The sequence below is a fragment of the Mobula hypostoma genome, chromosome 4 (genome assembly GCF_963921235.1).
Source record: "Mobula hypostoma chromosome 4, sMobHyp1.1, whole genome shotgun sequence".
Lineage (NCBI taxonomy): Eukaryota > Metazoa > Chordata > Chondrichthyes > Myliobatiformes > Myliobatidae > Mobula > Mobula hypostoma.
Genome location: NC_086100.1, coordinates 97,311,926 through 97,334,069, shown reverse-complemented (window position 1 = coordinate 97,334,069; position 22,144 = coordinate 97,311,926). Strand labels below are relative to the sequence as shown.

General features: G+C 40.2%; 2 protein-coding genes across 2 annotated transcripts in view; both read right to left on the bottom strand.

The window, feature by feature from the left end:
- Positions 1–18,331, bottom strand: part of ing5a (inhibitor of growth family, member 5a) — a 33,881-nt gene extending 15,550 nt beyond the window's left edge. Inside the window, exons 1-4 of the mRNA XM_063046236.1 lie at positions 18,249–18,331; positions 10,432–10,503; positions 5,885–6,051; positions 1,142–1,247 (exon numbers count right to left, since the gene is read on the bottom strand). Coding sequence (XP_062902306.1) covers positions 1,142–1,247; positions 5,885–6,051; positions 10,432–10,503; positions 18,249–18,285 — 382 coding nt within the window. The 5' untranslated portion in view covers positions 18,286–18,331. The remainder of the gene's footprint in view (positions 1–1,141; positions 1,248–5,884; positions 6,052–10,431; positions 10,504–18,248) is intronic.
- On the bottom strand, positions 3,382–5,910 carry LOC134345495 (jerky protein-like). Its single transcript, XM_063046235.1, has one exon. The coding sequence runs from the start codon at positions 5,615–5,617 to the stop codon at positions 3,854–3,856; it is 1,764 nt and encodes a 587-aa protein (XP_062902305.1). The 5' UTR covers positions 5,618–5,910; the 3' UTR covers positions 3,382–3,853.
- Positions 18,332–22,144: the final 3,813 nt, after the last annotated feature.

Here is a 22,144-nt window from a genome sequence, read left to right as displayed (position 1 = left end):
ACAGTTTGCTGTCCTTTGCACATCAGTTGTTTGTCCGTCCCGTTGGGTGTAGTCTTTCACTGATTCTATTGTGTTTTTGGATTTACTGTGTATGACTGCGAGAAAATGAATCTCAGGGTTGTATACAAAGACACATACTTTCATAATAAATTTACTTAGAACTTCGAAAGAATACCCACATAAAACATTGATCTCAGTAGGCCTGTGGTAACATAGAATTAACATTTTAGGGCAATAGCTTATTATCAGAATCAGGGAAAGCTTATGGAGATAAATTGTATTATACAAGTTGATGCATAGAAATTCCACCACCCACACAATCACTTACAAGTAAAATTTTGGATTAATTTCATTCAATGCTAATTGTGGAAACTGGGGTTTGAGGTTAGAGTTTTGATTAACACTTCTGTGAGCCAATCTTCAAATTGTTGGCTTCTTCTTTCCATACAAGAGTATACAGCAAACCCTACGATTTCATAAGTTGTAACACACACAAAATGCTGGAGGAACTCAGCAAGTCAGGCAGCATCTATGGAAAGGAATAAACAGTCGCTATTTCAGATCCAGACCCTTCCCCCTTCCTTTCCAGTCCTGATATGTTGCTGGTCCTTCACTTTTGTTGGATCTAAATCCCTGAACACCCTGCTCAACAGCTTGGTGGAATACCTCCAGAAGAAATGCAACATTTCAAATTGGCTGCTCACCAGCACCTGCCTCAGAGTAATTGGGCAATGAATACTGGCCTTGCCAACAATGCCCAATTCCTGAAAATGATTGTCTAAAAAAAGAGACAGTTAGGAGGAAGTAGAAAGAATAAAAGAGGTGTGTTAAAGGGAGTGTGGTTAAATGAGAAACACAATGATGATTCAATAGAAAAAGAAGTAATGGGACAAGACATAAAATATAGACATAAAGGTGATGTAAACAACAGTAGAATCATTACTGCCTAAGTGGGAATAGAGTTTATGAGAAACGTTGGTAGAACAGGAATATTAAGTTATGGAACCGAGGCACATGTGGAGATATGATACTAATCAATCACCATAAAACAGATAAGGGATTGTATTTCTGTGCATGCAATGAATACTATGGTCTCAATTTCAAAATAATTTTATGCAGATCAACTAGTAGCATTACTTACTCTTACTACCTCCCGAGTTCTCATAGTCACTTGATTCCAACTTTTCCTTCAGGTCAGCTTCAAACCTGGCCAGTTCGGCATCCAGCCGCCTGATGTGTTTATCAACCTGCAATAACACATAAATTAATTCCAACATCTGCAAATCAACTAAAATATTCTGATATTTAAATACGTATCACTGTCACAATGCGCAGACAAGAACTGTAGTCAAAAGAATCTGGGTGGAGTTGGGAAGTATCACACGGGTTGGACACTTAGTTCTTGGCCATCAACGTGTCCCAAATATTATTGCACTGAAGATTATTGTGCATTTAAAATTAAATATCTTGGACTCATAGGAAAGTACTTCATTTTAAAGTACTGATGCTCCCTTAATAGAATTAAGTGGCACAGTTTTGAAACAATGTCCTATTTTTAATTTTAAAATATCATACCACCTTTGCTTCTGAACTGTTCGGACTTCTGAAAAGGTGATATATTTTTTAAAGTGTGCTAATAGAAAAGTGTAGAGGAAGAGAATAATTGCTACTTTATTTTGCAGCAGAAATATTGTTGCTTAAATAATGTACCATATCTCCATCTTTCTCTGTGACCCAGTCTACCTGGGATATTACCGCCTTACTATATCCAAGCAGTTTTCTAGTATCAATTTGAACTTTGTGTTCTGCTGAGTATCTGACTACCCATCCTCTCCCTCTAGCTCCCATATTAACTGATGATTCTCTTCTCACAGAATGACCTTTTCTGCTCAGAGATTATCCTTTTCTTAGACCAACATAATCCTTCTACAAAATAGCCTTTAACCTATTCATCGTTGTTGACTGTCATCTCCATATCTAATCTTCCTTTTCTGTTCAGTCTTTAAAATTCATTCCCATCTTTTTTTAAATTAATTATCTGAATCCCTCTAATCAAGTTTAAGCCCTTTCTGCACGACCGAAGTAAGTCTTATTAAAATTACAAATGAGCCTATATATAATCCTGACATAGGCTACTAAATCCTCCTCAACCTTTGTTTTAGGTAGCCAGAACATACTCCTTCACAGCATGCCCGGCATCCAGCTGAGTGGGACTGAGGTAATCTGATTCCATTCTTATTCACCCTGTCAAAGCCAGAGAATCACCTACACATGCCTTTCATTTCCAACACCTGCTGTGCCTCTCATGCCTAACAAACCCGAGTTATCCTGCACCTCAGCATCAGTTTACAAATGCATTCATATAGACATTCAGCTCTAAATCACTACCATCTACTGAATATAAAACTTCAGACTGTTTGTCTAGCATCCACTACTTGAATAGCCAAATTTTTCTAGCAACAAAAGGGGAAAAAAAAACAATTACCTTCATCACACATTTTCCTTTCCCGAGTCACCCCTCATTTCTCTATTTGCTAACCTGGTGTCAAATTTTGCCATGTGTTGACATTGCCTTACCCAAATCCACAATTGCACTGTTGCATCAACCTGACTGCTGGTGCAGTGTTCAGCCAGGCCTTTTCCTCCTAGGTTACCCAATCCAATACATTCTTTTGTTTGTACTAGAAGTCAAGCAAAATGCTACTGTTTCCACTCTGCCCCATGTCCTAATCCAGTCCGCCCATTACTTCCATGCTTACTGAACGAAATTAGTTGTCAGTTAAGCAAAATGTTGCTTCTAAATTCTCATCTTTCATGCTTTCAAATTCTTCTTTTAAAATGTCCCTCTCCATCTCTGTAATGTCCTGCTGCCCTACAACTCAAGAAATGACTGCGCTTCCAAGTCTGGCCTCTTGATCACTCCCAATCTGACTGTTGTGCTTTTATGTGCCAATGCAATAGGCTTTTGAAATTCCCCCCTAAATCTCTCCACACCTTTTAAAAGTTCTCTTTAAAAACCTGTAACGCAGATCCGCCTTACTATATTCCTGTGCATGTCAAATTATGTCTGGCAACAATCCTGTAAAGTGCACAGTATTTATAATTGGTTTAATTCAGTAGAATTACTCTCATGAAATCTACATTTTGTATTGGTTTCATGTTAAAGTCTGCTAAGACTTGGGAAAATGCCACATATAGGCTTCTTATACCAAGGAAGCATTCCTTAGGATTTTGGAGTGGTATGTACTCCATGTTTAAAGCCGTTGGCCATCAAGCCCACTTCTTTCGAAGTTCTTGTACATGACAGCTATTTACAGTAAAACTCCTATAATCCAGCACCCTCAGAACTTTGGTGGTGCTGGATCAGCAGATTTTCCAGACCACTGTATGTTATGCCAACACACTTTTATTTAACTTTTTTTTACATGTTACACAATAGCATAATATTTGTAAGTACAGTAATACAGTAAATACATGTACTTTATCTAATATGTGCTACATATTGTAAAATTTTACTGATAATACAGTAATAAATTCCAATACATGTACAGTACCACCATTTACTCACCAATATTGTAGAGGTGACTTGAGAAGTTATCCATGGCAGCATATTAGTGTGAAACTTATTTAACAGCATTTAAACAATAGTGTATACTGCACTTATCCATTGATCAGAACTTAAAACTATTTTCACTTCAAGCTACAGTACTGTAATTGTACACAAAATGCACATGCTCAGTTCTGCTTAATGTACAATACTGTACTTATAAAATAGATCAAAAACTGAGTATTTCCTTATAACTAAAAAATGCTGTAGCTACACTACTAATCATCAACATAGGCAATCAATCGGTCAATAGGAATATTCAGTCTTAGGCTCAATATCAGAAACGATAATTAGATCTGGTGTTGAAGAAGTTGAAGGAGTAGGGCTACTGGGATCTGCCTTCCTGGTTGCCTTTTTGAAATTGTCTCTGAGGTCTACCTGTTTATTCGATGCTGCTTTTTTCTCATAAAAATTATTCAGTATAATATGTAAGTTCATTACTTCTGCAGCACTGTACTGGTTATTATACTCCGCAAATTCCACAAACTTTGTTATAAATTCTGTAGCCTGTTGCCAGGTATATCTAGTTCCTTCTTCTTGTACCTTGTTATTTTCTTCTTCTTCCATTACCTTGACCTTATTAAGATTAAAGTCCATGTCAATCATTTGTGCATCAGTTACAATTTCAACTACTTCTGGATCCCCATCTTCATCAAACCATTCCTCCATTTCTTCTTCTGTGAGTTTGCTGACAGGATTTTCAGTAGGAGCATCTTCCATTATTTTCAAAATGTCTCTTAGACCAGTTTGTCTAGCACTAATTCCTTCAAACTCTTCTTCATCAATAGAATAGGCCCCAAATTTTACACTTGGCCATATTTTCCTCCATGATCTTTGCAAGGTTATACTTGAGACATCCTTCCATGCTAAAGCAGCAGCATAAATAGCATCTTTAAGATTAAATGAAGCTTGAAAATCTTGTATTATGCAATTAGAATTCAGTAATTTTTGAATAAAAGATCCCTTGTAAGCAGTTTTGAATCTCTGAATCACCCCCTGATCCATTGGTTGGATTAGTGCTGTGACACTGGCAGGCAGGTACTCAGCAGAAATATTCCCACAAACAAGTTCTGAAGCAGGATGATGTGCCTTACAATTATCTAATAGAAGAATAGCTGTGCTATCTTCAGGTAAACCCAGCCTTTTAAAATTTTCTTTGACCTCTGGAACAAAATGATGAAAAAACCATTCTTTGAAGAGCTCCGTAGTCATCCGAGCATTTTCTTGAGCATCATAGATAACAGGTAAATAAGTGATACCATTGAAAGCCCTAGATTTCTTGTATTTACCAATAACAAAAAGCTTCAGTTTATGTCTACCAGAAGCATTACCACAAATAAGGACTGTGATCCTGTCTTTATTTAATTTAAAGCCCTGAGCACATTTTTCACCTCCGCCAGCTAACATACTGTTTGGCAAACAACGCCATAATAGCCCTGTCTCATCTGCATTGTAAACTTGATCAGGTGTCAATTTATGCTTTTGAATTAAAGCTTTAAAAAATTCACCAAATTCCTCTGCAACTGCGTGATTAGCTGATTTGTACTCTCCTGAAGCAGAAAGCTTACGGATACCATGACGATCTTTAAAATTGCGTAGCCACCCTTCGGAAAATGCACATTGTTCAGTTAGCTTCATTTCATGATGAAAGTCCTTTGCTTTTTCAATGAGCATAGGCCCAGTTATTGCCTTCCCTTCAGAACGCTTAGCAAGAAACCAATTATACAGAGCAGAATCTAACTGAGACAACTTTGGCTTTTTCAAGGTATGTCGTGCATCAATTCCTTTAATGGTATCTGATTCAGCTACAAATAACTGCAATTTGTCCTTGCGTTTCTTGATGTCATATATTGTAGAGGATCCAATGTTGTATTCCTTCATGATAACATGACGATTCTCACCTTCCTCAAGCCGTCTTATGATCTCCAATTTCTGATGTATTGTCAGAGTTATATGTTTCCTTTTTACAATTTTACCATCTCTACCATCATTACTCACATTAGAATCCATAATGAATAGAGGATGGCTTGATAAAATAAAGATATGATGCAAACTAAACAACACTCTAATTTACTTTGCACTTCACAGCACAGAAAATGGCGAAATGGATCAAAATAGACTCATTCTGTTACTAGTGCTAATACGTGAGCCAGTTGCTGAACAATCAAGACTTCCAAATAATTAGATGTCAAATTATCAGGGTTTTACTGTACTTTTTCACTCCAAATCAAAAACGAATGCACCTCAGATTCCCCAGCAGTCCAACAGACCACCCACCATTTCATATGTTTCCATTGCTAGCTGTACTTTGTCATCACTATATTCTCTGCATTTATTGTAGGCTAGCTGAATCTTCTTTAGATGATCCACTCGTTGATCTGAAGACAGGCTCTTGACGTTTGAAATATATTCAGTTGCCAATTTGTCGATCTCTACCTTCTTATCTGCAAACAGCAAGCAACGTAATTAGACAGATCCAAGAAAGTAAACATTGGCGTCCACTAAACTAGCTTTACCCACTTCTCTGTACCCCTGTATCTTCTTCCCCTCTAATAAACTCAGTGATCTCAATCTCCATTTTCGACCTTCAGAATATAAGTTGTAATAACATTTCTCATAATCATTACTTTCCCTCTTCACAAAATGTTGATGCCCTGATGGACACAATTCCACACTACATGTAGACACTGATTAGTACGGTGCCCAAAGAATAATTCCCAAATATGCCAATGATGGCCCTGGGGAGGCATCACAAATGAGCTCAAACTCTAACAACACCTAAACTTCTAACTGACACTGCAGGATAACACTCATGAGCGTAAACCATGAATTATCCCATAGCCTTCCAGACATACTGGTGCTAAGTCTACTGTTATGTCTTTCTTCTATGCTGGTTCAAAATGTAATAGAATTTTATAACCAAACAAATACTGAAGAACTACTTAACCTTAAAGTACCAGAACAAGGAATAAGGTGCAAGAAACTATGAAATGTTTTTCCTTTTTTTAAGAAAAGCTATATATAGAAAGAGCAAAGGCCAGATAATCATTTTAACTGATAATTAGACAATGACTGAAATTCTTTTTTCCAACATTATACCTGTCATTTGCAATGTAACAATTTTTGTTTGTTATAAACAGGTTGAAATGAACATTCTCTCCATGTATTTGGGGGGAAAAAATCTATAATACATCAATTAGTTTTGCTCTAAATCTGTATAAATGTCTAAACGTTCCAATACAGTCCTTTCCTCCCTTTTTCCCTTGTGCTTCATCCACAGAGACATCATCAATGTAATTTCATACGTAAAAGGGATTAAATATCAAGATCATTGCACACTACTATCCACAATTAACTCTCATAAGACAGACACTGACACATCTGAAACTTAAAAGGGGCATAAATAAAAAAAATGGTTGAAGAGTTAAGATCTAGGGATGATCTTAATGGAAGAGATATTCAAGGAGGAATTGTGGAATATTGGACCTGTACAGTGTTAAATTCAGCACAGAAAGACATGGAAATATGTTCCAGGAAAACGTGGCGTGTTGGAGAAGGTGTGGCTCCAGGGAGGCAAATCATTTTCATATTTTTTGGGATTGCCCTAAATTAAGTTTATATTGGGAAAGTATTCACAGAACATTAGTTAAGGTATTTAAGACTCAGATACCTCTGAACTTTGAGACACTCTACTTGGGGCATGTATTGTTTTTGGAACAGAAGAAAGATATAAAGCTGTTGCAGGCCCCTTTAGCGGCAAATAAGAAATCAATCACCAGAAAATGGTTAAATCCAACATCACCTACATTCGAAGATTGGCATGAAATCATTTTGGAAATATTTAAAATGGAAAAGACCTACTCTCTAAGAATTCAAAAGGAAAATTTTTTATCAAATTTGGAATAAATGGATTGAATTTATAACCCCAGAGCAAGCAGACTTTAGATGACTCTCCTAATGGTTTATACTGTTTGTCTCACCAACATAGCAATAGTGTTAACGTAAGCACCCTTGGCTCCAGTGCTTACTGTTCTTTTTTTTGGAAAATGTGGAATTAATAAAAGTAAAGATCTGGGGAAATCTTGGATCAGAAAGAAATGGACCAGAAGAGATGCATGGAAATTAGTATTCAACCACTATTATTAATATTTTTATAACTATTATCATTATTTAGTTTAATAGAGTGGAATTACAATTGCACATAAACATCTATTTGAGTGCCTAATTATCTCAATGTGCACTTGTGAATGTACAAATTAATATAGATTTACTCACATAAAAAATGGAAAAGGTTACATTGTAAAAAAAAGTTTGTGTATTATTTGTGAATACATCCAAATAAAAATAAAATTTTTAAAAAAGGAAATATGTTCCAAGAATTAATCAAACAGCAAAACTCAATCTTTGATTTGTTACAAATTCATCTCTAAGTTCCCTTCGTAGAACAGAATTTTGGATTTCAACCCAAATTTACCACTGGCAATACCCACAAACCCTAGAAACACCAAACTAATAATTTAGTCCTAAATTTCCCCATAATCCTGCAAAATAAAACTATATAACATCACAAGGAACCTAGCACCAAATTTGGGAACACTGTGCAGTACTGCCTCCTGTTAAGCTAAATGGTCAACATTTGCACAATACTGGATTTGAAATGGGGGGAAGAAATTAATAACAAGAGGATCAAAAATTCTCAAACAATTGTTAAAAAACAGCACATAACATAGTATGCCTAATAGCCTGACTTACTACCATATTAAAAACATAACATCAGTCTTTTGGCAACTACAGACAACAATCCTTTACATACGCAAAATTCTCATCAACAATTTTGTCTCAAATCTGTTACATAAAAAACTGAGTAATGCAAGCCAAACTCAAAGAATCAGATGATAAAATTTACAAAAAACTAGTTAGTACATTAAAATAACAAAGGAAGCATCTGCAATAGGACAATGCATAGAAAATAAATGTTGGTTTGTCAGTAGTGCTACTACAAATACAATCCATAGTTTGCTTACTAAGTATGAAAGCCTTGATATTACTGATACAATACAATTTACTTTTATAAATAGCAGATGGAGTTTAACCTGGCTAAATGTGAAGCATTGCGCCTTGGTAGGTCAAATGCAAAAAGACAGTACATTGTTAAGGGCAAGATCCTTAACAGTACTAATGAGCAGAGGGATCTTGGGGTCCAAGTTCATAGCCCCCTGAAAGTGACTACACAGGTTGATAGGGTGGATAGGAAGGCATATGGCTGCTTGCCTTTAGTAGTTGAATTCAAGTCAGGAAGTCATGTTGCAGCTTTATAAAACTCTAGTTAGACTGCATCTGGAGTATTGCACACAGTTCTGGTTGCCCATTATAGGATGTCAAGGCTCTGGAGAGGGTGCAAAAGAAGTTTACCAAGACGTTGCCTAGGTAAGTGGGCACCAGTGGTTGGACTAACTTTGGTTACTTTCTTTGGAGAGATGGGGGCTGATAGGAGAGCTGACAGAGGTTTATAAGATTATGAGAGGTATAGGTAGAGTAGACAGACAATATATTTTGAAATGTTTAATACCAGAGGGCATGCATTTAAGGTGGTGGGGGGGGGGGGAATTTCAAAGTTTTTTTTTACACAGAGAGGCGGGTGCTTGGAATGTACTGCCTGGGGTGGTGGTGATGGAGGCAGAAACATTAGACACTTAAGAGACAATTGTGAGGAGAATGAAAGGATTTGGACATTGTGTGGCAGAAGAGATTAGATTAGTGAGCCATTTGTTTACTTATTTAATTGGTTTGACAGAACATTGTGGCACAGGGCCCATTCCTGTACTAAACTGTTCTATGTCAATCAGGTTTTAACTTAAGTAAATAATGTCTACGAAGTCTCAACTTCATGCTAGTTTGTAGACCCATTGCCAGTAGCCTAAAAAGACACAGTCTGGTAGGCTACCGTTGCAAAGAAGCATCTGCACCCAAAATAACTATTGTTTGTGAACATTCACAGTGTGTGCTTTTGGTGAAACCTTCATCAATCATCTATCTGTTCTGGTATCACAACAGCCTTAGGAAAATGAAAGTAACTAAGACATCAAAGAAAGAATAAATGACGAGCACTAATGTTCTGTTAGATCATTTGTAAAAGTTTCGGGGGCAGAAAGATATGTACAGATAGGTAGAAAGTTGACAAACTAATAATGATAAACAGCTAAAAGGTAACAATTCATTGTTACACTTTTAAGCACAGTGCAACACAAAAAAAATTAAACAAACAGGTATGTAGTTAGATCTGTTAGTCTTTAAGATAATTAAATGTTATGGTTTAATTTTAGATTGTTTCCAATACTGTGAAAGGCTGTAACAATTAAATTCAAGAAAAGCATTTTGACTTTTTGTTAAAACATTTTACTTATTTACAAAAAGTATTTTTAGAAACCATTTTTTAATCAGTTGGAAATAAAGTTACATCAAAGGGAAGCAAGTAGCAAACATGGGATTGGATTTAGTGGCACATCAGAGCAGATTCAATGAAACCCTGCCAAGACGACAAATGACCACTTACATGTTCTAACAGGCTGAAACAGTAGGAGTTGAAAATTACATCAGGAAGTTCTTTCCTGACTCTGAAATGCCAGTATCCTTGAGGAAATTACATTGTTAGTAGAACAAACACTGTTTGGAGGGCCAAATTTTGAAACTTCAAAGTAGTTTTTCAGCTTCATGGCAAAATCTGCAGGTTTAAGAATCCGATTCACTGGTGCATTGCACAGTAAAACATAACAAAGGCCCAAACCTAGTTTTCCCACAGATTTCTTAGATTACACTGCATGCACCTTCAGTTCTTTGATCCAGGTCCCGCATCAAATGGAAGATCCGCTGAAGCTCACAAGGAAGGTTCTCAATACCTGCCAAAGCACAGAAGTATGTTTCTATTTTAACTGCATGAACATTTTCAAAGTAATCATCAGCATATTACAATAGCTTTTCCATTACATGCATTTGTGATTCTGCTGAATGCTATTTGTGTAACAAATTTCCATATATTTTTGCATATCAATTTGACATTAATTAAAATAACTCAAGGTTGAAACACTTTGCCAAGGACACACACACACAAATATATAATCATTTTACATTTAACATCATTCAGACTGTGTAGTACAATTGAAATGGAATCCTCCAACGAATATCACTTTGCTGCACTTGCACCCTGCAGATTTCACACAAATTACTCTCAGACTTCCTAATACAAAGCTCATTATTTCACTTCTAATGTACAATTTTTTTTTCTGAACAATGCTCATTGCTCAGAATAACCACTCACAATCCCTTCCAGTCTGCACTTACCTGGGCCATGTGTGGCACGTTACTGAAACACCCTTCATACCAGATGCCATCACCACCTAATTACCCTCATAGTCTGTGACAGAAGGCAAAGCAAGGACACAGAGCTTTATCTCTTCTGAACACCAAAGAGCTGTTTTTCTTTACAATTTTTACACTTTTGATTTTGTAATTAAATGCCCTGTAAATAATGTAAAAGAAAAAAAACAACAAAACTTGCCCTTCAAATGAATGGGATCACTGACCCACACCGAATATTACTAAGCATCTGTCACTCAGTTGGCCCACTTCAGTCATAGGTTTATAACCACAATTTAAAAGCACCAATTTAGTCAACAAATTGTCTACACAACCACACTAGCTCCATTTCTCCTGTATTTTGAAAGGTCGGTTTTTCTCCTCACTGGCTGTCTACTCATTTTCTCCTTTGCTCATTTGGCATTCTTCAGCCAAAAGGCAGAATGTCCTTTTTTATTCAATTTGTCCACACTACTGTAAAATCTGCCTACATAAATGTATTCCACATATACTTAACAGCACAAATCAATCTGATATTATTGCTGATATGATTTTTCATCTCATACTGTTTCTGCACTTCAAGGTATTTTTATTAACCCTTAATGAACTAGTGCAGATTCTTGCTTGTAATGTTCCCCACAGACACATTTTCTACTGGAGTCATCAGTATGATTCCAACGCTCATAGAAATGCAAATAGTTGTCTAGGAAGTTAGTTTGGCTTGTGGGGACAGCAGAGAGTTTTAGCCTTTGCCCTATATTTAACTAGACAATATATTAAAAAAACACAAGATTTCACCAAGGGCAATTGATTGTCGTATCCACTTTTTATTCCTGTAGGTAATTAATAGATACTTCCATTATAACTGCCTGGTGCAAAGCACTGTTGACTTTTGATCATTACACCACAATAAAAGCAACACTTTCAATGTTAAAAGTAAGCCAAGTCACTTCATAAAAACTTGTCGAGCAACATGATGGGTGTGAGTGGGATGAGTTAAAGACGGCATTGTATGAGCCAAATCAGAATGGACAACAAGGATTGACAAAAATGTTGCAGATGCTGGAAATCCAAGCAAAAAAAACTGGGAATGCTCTAAATACTCAGCATCTATGGAGAGAAACAGCTGACATCAGTCAATCGCCATTCAGCTGAAGTTTTTATTGCAGCAGTTTTAAAAAACATCTGGAGGCAAGTCAAACATGGAGGGGTTCAGCAGTTGATCATCTCAAATACAGTGAGAGAAATAATGCTACAAATATGGGCGCACAACTCAGTAACTTTCCTATAACTTTGCCCTTTAACTACTTCACCATATTGCTAAACTTTTCCCACTATCCCCACTACATGTGCTGTTGCAGATCAGTGCCCATACCTCCTCTACTCACTGCCGTGCTTTCAGATACTGTATATTAGCCAATATGCATCATTACAGACCCTCCTCTCGGATCACTGTTCATTAGGCCTGCGCTGCTTGTTTCTCAGTCCAATTGTTTCACCTGCACTGCCGACCACTTCTTCTCTACCCAAAATGAACTACCCGAAGATGATGCCTGCTATACCGCTGGTGAATGTATCTACAACTATGTTTACAGTGTCAAAATAACATTTAGCACTGAAGTTAAAGATTTCTTCACATAAATGGTGGGGAATCTTTGGGAATTGTCTCTGATGCTTTGGAAATCATTGCAGCTTAAGGACCAGTAACACCCTAGCTTGATTTCTGCAGATCAATACCCATCAATTGCCTGTCTTCACAGCTCCTGATCTATTTTTATTCATTTACAGGACAAAGATATTGTTGGCCAAGCTAACATTTATTGCAATCCTCATTTACTCTTCGGAGTTTATTACTTTGAATCACTGAAGGTACTCTCACAGCAAGGTCAACTAGGAAGTCACAAGAATTTGACAAAGAATTGTGATGTATTTATAAATCAGCACTGAGTGTAACTTGGAGGAGAATTTTCAGTGCTTTAATTGCAGTGCTCGCAAATACTTGCTTCCACTGTACTTCCAAAGAGTACAAATTGTGGTTTTGAAAGGGGAAGAAATTTGCTTTCTGTAAATTTACATACTGTACCCAAGATCAGTCACAAAGGACAGAATGTTTAGGTGAATTAGATGCCAATCCAGCCCGTTGCATATCCTGGATTGTTTCTCCAATATTTTGGAGCTGCATCCAACCGGACAAGTGGAGAACGCTTCATTATCCTCTGAACTTCTGCCTTGTAGATGCTGGATAAGTTTTGGATGTAGAAGTTGAATCATAAATGGCAGGAGGAGAGTGTGCAGCGTGCCACGTGTGCACAGCCCTCCGGTGAAAAATGATATCATATCCATTAAATAGGGGCTGTGGACAATTCCGATTTGATGGAGACAGACGTGAAAGCACAGAGGAACATCTGGAGAAATTTCTGAAACGCCCGTTCACTGCTGTCATTACTGTGCGATCCTGAATCTTTCGGAGGGAAAGCCTCAAAATCCCCGGCTTTGCCCGCTGTTGGCGACCGAGATTGAGGTCGAATCGCTCGGATAGAGATAGTGCTCGGTACTCGGTGTTGGAGAGCTGATCGGAGGCTCGAAGTTTTCGGATGACTCAGAGTCGGACCGTGGTCGGGCATGGCAGGGAGAGTTTTTCTTCCTTCTCCCGTCTGCGTGAGATGTGGGACATTTGAGAGACTTTGAACTTTTTACTGTGCTCATGGACTGTTCTTCATCAAGTTATGGTATTGTTGCACTATATGTTATAATTATGTGGTTTTGTTAGTTTTTTCAGTCTTGGCCTGTCCTGTGTTTTGTGATATCACACTGGAGGAAATATTGTATCATTTCTTAATGCATGCATTACTTCTTTTCTTTTTAAATCTTTTTATTAATTTTTCAAAATTATAAACTCAATTAACAAAGTTGGTACAAAGAGATTGGAAAAATGTTCATCAGCATATATAAAATGAATTTTAAGTAACATAGAAATAAAAGACTTCCAAACTCATAATGAGATTAAACATTAACAAAGAAATAAAAAGAAAAAATATATATAAACAAAAAAAAACCCAAAAGAAAAAGAGAAAAACAAACCCAAAAAAAAGGCAAAACAGGGCGAGACCAACAACTTGTATCAGACATGATCCATAATGTCGCTAACTCCGCTCCTCTCATCATATAATTTTAGAAAAAAGATTCGGAAAGGTCAGATTACATCATATGAAAACATTGCATAAAAGGTTTCCGGGTATCTTCAAATTTAACCGAAGAGTCAAAAATATCACTTACAATTTTTTCTAAATTTAAACTTAATATGGTTTGAGAAAACCATCGGAATGTAGTTGGAGGATTAATTTCCCTCCAGTTCAACAAAATAGATCTTCTCGCCATTAGAGTAACAAAAGCTATCATTCGAGAGGCTGAAGAAGATAAAGATCTATGTTCTACCATTGGCAATCCAAAGATTGCCGTAATAGGATGGGGTTTAAATCAAAGCATAGAACTGTTTAAATAATATCAAAAATGTCTTTCCAATATTTTTCCAAAAGAGGACAGGACCAAAACATATGAGTTAAAGAAGCTACTTCAGAGTGACACCTATCACAAGTAGGGTTTATATGGGAATAAAAACGAGCCAGTTTATCTTTGGACATATGAGCTCTGTGTACTACTTTAAATTGTATTAAAGTATGTTTAGCACATATAGAAGAAGTACTAACTAATTGAAAAATTTTATCCCATTTCTCTGTAGGTAGGGAAAATTGAAGTTCCCTTTCCCCTTCATTTTTAATTTTATCAGATATATCTGGCTGTAATTTCATAATTATATCATAAATTATTGCTATTAATCCCTTCTGCAAAGGATTAAAGCCTAAAATTTTATCAAGAATGCCAGAAGGATTGGAAGTCGGAAAGGTAGGCAACGTAGTATTTAAAAAATTTCTTATTTGTAGGTATCTAAAAAAATGGGATCTAGGCAAATCAAATTTCTGAGATAACTGCTCAAAAGACATAAAGCAGTTATCCAGAAATAGATCACGAGAACGTATTATGCCTTTCGTTTTCCATATCAAAAAGGCTTGGTCTATTACTGAGGGTTGGAAAAAAAAATTAGATATATTAGGACTTGATAACATAAATTCATTCAGGCCAAAAAATTTACGAAATTGAAACCATATTCGCAATGTATGTTTAACTATAGGGTTGAAAATTTGTTTATTCAATTTAGATAGTACAAAAGGCAATTTAGGATACCAAAGATAGTGGAAAGATAGAGGATTAGGAAGCTTTTAAAAACCTTACAGAAGGAAACTAAGAAGGCTATCAGGAAGGAAAAGAATTATGAAAGGAAGCTGGTGACTAATATCAAAGAAGATACCTAAAGCTCTTTTAAGCATAGAAAGAGTAAAAGAGAGTTGAGGGCAGATATAGGACCAATAGAAAATGACGCTGGAGGTATTGTAATGAGAGACACAGAGATGGCAGAGGAACTGAATACGTATTTTGCATCAATCTTCACAGTGGAAGACATCTGCAGTATACCGGACATTCAAGAGTGCCAGGGAAGTGAAGTATGTGCAGTGAAAATTACGACTGAGAAGGTGCTCAGGAAGCTTAATGGTCTGAGGGTGGATAAATCTCCTGGACCTCATGGAATGCACGCTCAGGTTCTTAAGGAAGTAGCTGGAGAGATTACAGAGGCATTAATAATGACCTTTCAAGAATCGATAGATTCTGGCATTGTACCGGATGACTGGAAAATTGCAAATGTTACTCTGCTATTTAAGAAGGGTGGGAGGCAGCTGAAAGGAAACTATAGACCTGTTAGCCTGACATCAGCAGTTGGGAAGTTGTTGGAATCAATTGTAAGGAATGAGATTACGGAGTACCTGGAGACACATGACAAGATAAGCCAAAGCCAGAATGGCTTCCTGTAAGGAAAATCCTGCCTGACTAACCTACTGCAATTTTTTGAGGAAATTACAAGCAGGGTAGATGCAATAGATGTAGAGTACGTGGATTTTCAGAAGGCCTTTAACAAGGTGCCACACGAGGCTGCTTAGCAAGATAAGATCCCATGGAATTACAGAGCAGTTACTAGCATGGGTGGAGCATTGGCTGATCAGCAGAAAACAGAGAGTGGGAATAAAGGGATCCTATTCTGGCTGGCTGCCGGTTACCAGTGGAGTTCCACAGGGGTCGGTGTTGGGACTGCTGCTTTTTATATTGTATGTTAATACTGACAAGCGTGAGGTATTGCACGTTGGAAGGACAAACCAACATAGAACATACAGGGTTAATGGTAAGGCACTGAGGAGTGCAGTGGAACAGAGGGATCTGGGAATACAGATACAAAATTCCCTAAAAGTGGCGTCACAGGTAGATAGGGTCGTAAAGAGAGCTTTTGGTACATTGGCCTTTATTAATCAAAGTATTGAATATAAGAGCTGGAATGTTATGATGAGGTTGTATAAGGCATTGGTGAGGCCAAATCTGGAGTATTGTGTTCAGTTTTGGTCACCTAATTACAGGAAGGATATAAATAAGGTTGAAAGAGTGCAGAGAAGGTTTACAAGGATGTTGCCGGGACTTGAGAAACTCACTCACAGAGAAAGGTTGAATAGGTTAGGACTTCATTCCCTGGAGCGTAGAAGAATGAGGGGAGATTTGATAGAGGTATATAAAATTATGATGAGTATAGAGTGAATGCAAGCAGGCTTTTTCCACTGAGGCAAGGGGAGAAAAAAACCAGAAGACATGGGTTAAGGGTGAGGGGGGAAAAGTTTAAAGGGAACATTAGGGGGGGGCTTCTTCACACAGAGAGTGGTGGGAGTGTGGAATGAGCTGCCAGACGAGGTGGTAAATGCGGGTTCTTTTTTAACATTTAAGAATAAATTGGACAGATACATGGATGGGAGGTGTATGGAGGGATATGGTCCGTGTGCAGGTCAGTGGGACTAGGCAGAAAATGGTTCAGCACAGCCAAGAAGGGCCAAAAGGCCTGTTTCTGTGCTATAGTTTCTATGTCAATGATTTGGACTATGGGATTACTGGATTTGTGGCTAAGTCTGCCAAAGATAGGTAGAGGAAAAGGTAGCGCTGAGGAAACAGAGAGCCTGCAGGGAGACTTGGATAGTTTAGGGGAATGGACAAAGAAGTGGCTAATGAAAAACTATGTTGGAAAGTGTACAGCCATGCACTTTGGTGGAAGAAATAAACGGGCAGACTATCATTTAGATGGTGAGAGAATTCAAAATATAAAGATGCATAGGGACTTGGGAGTTCTTGTGCAGGATACCCTGAAGGTTAGCCTCCAGGCAGAGTTGGTGGTGAAGAAGGGAAATGCAATGTTGGCATCTATTTCTAGAGGTACAGAATATTAGAACAGGAATGTTATGTTGAGGGACTCGTGAGACCACACTTGGGAGTATTATGTGCAGTTTTGGGCTCCTTATTTTAGAAAGGATATTCTGACATTGGAGAAGGTTCAGAGAAGAACCCTCATTGGGTGACATTTAAGACAGAGATAGATAGGTTCTTGATTAGCCAGGGCATCAAAGGGTGTGGGGAGAAGGCAGAGGAATACGGATGACTGATAGAATTGAATCAGCCCATGACTGAATGGTGCAGTAGACGCGATGGGCCGAATGGCCTGCTTTTGATCCTATATCTTATGGTCTTATTTCCAGCTTCCAACCTACTCTTGCAATCACGCTATTTAATCTACGTACCTGGTGATGCCATTAATGGCAAATGCGGTATATCAAAGGGTTTAGTTTAAGAATGTTCTGCTAGAGTTTCATTAGATGTTGTGAAATATGAACGTCATCACTAGTTATCATTCCGTGAACGATGTACAGGTCCCGTTGCATAAAGGTAAGAGCTCGGGCTCTGTCCCTCAGCCTGTTGCAAACTCGCTTGTTTATACTTCTAGCCTCCAGGGTGCGGGAAGAGAGGCCTTCACGCATGCGCAGTTTATGCAGAGGATGGCCGGAAACATTTGAACCACTCACAAACTAAAGTAAACTTTCTGCTTCGGCACGAAAAAGCGATTGTTTTTCGTTTACAGAAAGAACAGAGGCGCCTGATTCCACGTGACTGCGATCAGCAGCCGTCAGTCACATTCGGGCCTCCAACTACTCCCTCCCCCTCCCACTCGGGCTTTGAGTAACGTCGACTGCAAGCGAAAGCACGCAGGCTCGCCAGGGCCCATTACCCGAAGATAAAGCGAACCGTTCGCTTTAACAGATGCAGAGGCTGTCTGTGGTCCGGTGCCGAGTCAGCAGCTTGGGGTACTCACTGTCCAGGTAATGCTCCAGGTACATTGCTGTCGCCATCTTGTCATCGTTTCAACCCGCCCGCATGCACAACACTGCGCCTGCGTCCCGCCTACCAACCGGCGAGCCGTTGCCACCGCAACCGCGCCAAATTCCAGGCGGAGCAGAGCGGTCAGGAGAGGATGGGCCTGCATCCGGAGCACAGGCCCAGCAACGATGGGCTGGATCGAAGGGGGAGTGTTTAATCATTTTCACCTAGGTCATGTCCTCTCCGGATTGTCTAATCAGTTCATTTTCAGCTGTGTTCCTTCTTTGAGTTTTTACGGCAGTTGGCATCCACATTATTGCATTACTGCTATCTTCAGGATTTATTGCCCTTCATTGTCCATTCACTTTAAAGCCGTCTTTCCAGTCTCGTCGCCCTTAAGTAACTAAACAACCATTTCCTCCCCTGATCACTCTCCCCGCATTACAATGAACCTTTAACACTGTTCTCTACCAGTCCCATTTTGCGTAATTCTAACATTTGTTGCCTTTCCTGTGCAAATTTGCTCAATGAAATAAGGATATGCTCTACTGTTTCAGTCTCCTGACATAGATCACAAAAACCTGTTGGATGCTTATTTGGATGCCCACTGATCTCCCTCCTGGCACTTATCCGTGTAAGCGGAACAAGTGCTACACATGCCCTTACACTTCCTCCCTTACCACCATTCAGGGCCCCAAACAGTCCTTCCAGGTGAGGCATCACTTCACCTGTGAGTCGACTGGGGTGATATACTGCGGCCGGTGCTCCTGATGTGGCCTTTTATATATTGGTGAGACCCAACGCAGACTGGGAGACCGCTTTGCTGAACATCTACGCTCTGTCCACCAGAGAAAGCAGGATCTCCCAGTGGCCACACATTTTAATTCCACATCCCATTCCCATTCTGACATGTCTATCCACGGCCTCCTCTACTGTAAAGATGAAGCCACACTCAGGTTGGAGGAACAACACCTTATATTCCGTCTGGGTAGCCTCCAACCTGATGGCATGAACATCGACTTCTCTAACTTCCGCTAAGGCCCCACCTCCCCCTCGTACCCCATCTGTTACTCATTTTTATGCACACATTCTTTCTCTCGTTCTCCTTTTTCTCCCTCTGTCCCTCTGAATATATCTTTTGCCCATCCTCTGGGTCACCCCCCCCCCATCTTTCTTCCCGGACCTCTTGTCCCATGATCCTTTCATATCCCCTTTTGCCTATCACCTGTCCAGCTCTCGGCTCTATCCCTCCCCCTCCTGTCTTCTCCTATCATTTTGCATCTCCCCCTCCCCCTCCAGCTTTCAAATCCCTTACTCACTCTTCCTTCAGTTAGTCCTGACGAAGGGTCTCGGCCTGAAACGTCGACTGCGCCTCTTCCTATAGATGCTGCTTGGCCTGCTGCGTTCACCAGCAACTTTGATGTATGTTGCTTGAATTTCCAGCATCTGCAGAATTCCTGTTGTTTGCGTTTAAATTCACTACTGCGAAGCCTCTTCCAGTGATGCCTACACCGAAGAAGTTTAGATCCTCTCTTCGACGGAAGTTCAGTGAAACCATCTCTCACTGCTCCCCATCTGTAATTTCTTCGGCTCTTCAACTTTTCGACCACACTTTGACTCAGACTCGCTATCACAGCCATATATCCTTTCTTGGAACGTGCCTCCGTCGCCAACTTACTCCAGTTGGCTTTAGGATTCGTTTCCAAGCCTCTCAATTTGGACCTTCTGAGGATCCCAGGTACTCACATTTTATTGACTCTGCCTCTCGCCGCTTCTCCCGTCAAGCTCTGAAGGCGATGCTCTCCGCCATGAGGAGGTACTTGGTGTCCCTATCCCAGACCCTTCCACACCTTCGGGACACTTTCTTCGCCGTCTGTAATGGTCCTACCCGTTATTTCATCCTCCGTCGGATTCACGCCTGCAATCGCCGTTTTTTTGACTTTGTCATGTTAGGCAAAGATCGCAAGATCTTACATCTACGGACTCCAGAGCCTGCCGGCCCCGACGTTAGCAGGCATGAACTTCCAATTGCGGCCCCTGCCATTGATCTCGGCGGCTCCAACACCTCAGGACATATTCAAAACCCGGACTCCAGCAACGACCATGGAGACATTCAAAGCGATCGCGCAACCACCAACTGCGACGCCAGCCTTGAACTCCAGGCCGGGTCTTTATGTGCTGCTGTTGTGACTCCCGTCTCCCCTTCCCCCACCAATACTCTGCAATCCCGTCTCCCTCATATCCCACCGTCAGCTCCTGGGCCCTCAGAGGCTCCATCTTCCTCTCACCCCAACCCTCCTCTCTCCATTGACACCCCCAGCCTCCCCCCTCCCCCCTCTGATCCCAGCTCTCATCCGTGCCGGGTCTTTACCATTCCCTCCGACCTTCAACTGTCGGAGGCAGAACGCTCTGTTCTCAGTAAGGGCCTCACCTTTGTCCCCCTTCGCCCACACCTCAGTGAGTTCCGTGTTCGCCATGATGCGGAACTTTTCTTCCGCCGTCTCCGTCTCCGAGCCTACTTCTTCAGCAAGGACTCTTCCACCCCCACCGATGACCCCTTCTCCCGTCTTCAACCCTCCTCTTCTTCATGGACACCCCGCTCTGGTCTTCTGCCTGCTCTGGATCTCTTTATTGCCAACTGCCGACAGGACATCAACCGTCTCGACTTCACCGCACCTTGTCCCCATTCCAACCTCACTCCTTCGGAACGCTCTGCTCTCCACTCCCTCCGCATTAATCCTAACCTAATTATTAAACCCGCTGATAAGGGGGGTGCTGTTGTAGTTTGGCGTACTGACCTCTACCTTGCCGAGGCACAGCGACAACTCGCGGATACCTCCTCTTATTTACCCCTCGATCGTGACCCCACTAAGGAGCACCAGGCCATTGTCTCCCACACTATCACCGACTTTATCCGCTCAGGGAATCTCCCATCCACTGCTACCAACCTTATAGTTCCCACACCCCGCACTTCCCGTTTCTACCTCCTACCCAAGATCCACAAACCTGCCTGTCCTGGCCGACCTATTGTCTCAGCTTGCTCCTGCCCCACCGAACTCATTTCTGCATACCTCGACACTGTTTTATCACCCCTTGTTCAATCCCTTCCGACCTATGTTCATGACACTTCTCACGCTCTTAAACTTTTCGATGATTTTAAGTTCCCTGGCCCCCACCGCTTTATTTTCACCATGGATGTCCAGTCCCTATATACTTCCATCCCCCATCGGGAAGGTCTCAAAGCTCTACGCTTCTTTTTGGATTCCAGACCTAATCAGTTCCCATCTACCACCACTCTGCTCCATCTAGCGGAATTAGTCCTTACTCTTAATAATTTCTCCTTTTGCTCCTCCCATTTCCTCCAAACTAAAGGTGTAGCTATGGGCACCCGTATGGGTCCTAGCTATGCCTGCCTTTTTGTTGGGTTTGTGGAACAATCTATGTTCCATGCCTATTCTGGTATCTGTCCCCCACTTTTCCTTCGCTACATCGACGACTGCATTGGCGCTGCTTCCTGCATGCATGCAGAACTCGTTGACTTTATTAACTTTGCCTCCAACTTTCACCCTGCCCTCAAGTTTACCTGGTCCATTTCCGACACCTCCCTCCCCTTTCTAGATCTTTCTGCCTCTGTCTCTGGAGACAGCTTATCCACTGATGTCTACTATAAGTCTACTGACTCTCACAGCTATCTGGACTATTCCTCTTCTCACCCTGTCTCTTGCAAAAACGCCATCCCCTTCTCGCAATTCCTCCGTCTCCGCCGCATCTGCTCTCAGGATGAGGTTTTTCATTCTAGGACGAGGGAGATGTCTTCATTTTTTAAAGAAAGGGGCTTCCCTTCCTCCACTATCAACTCTGCTCTTAAACGCATCTCCCCCATTTCACGTA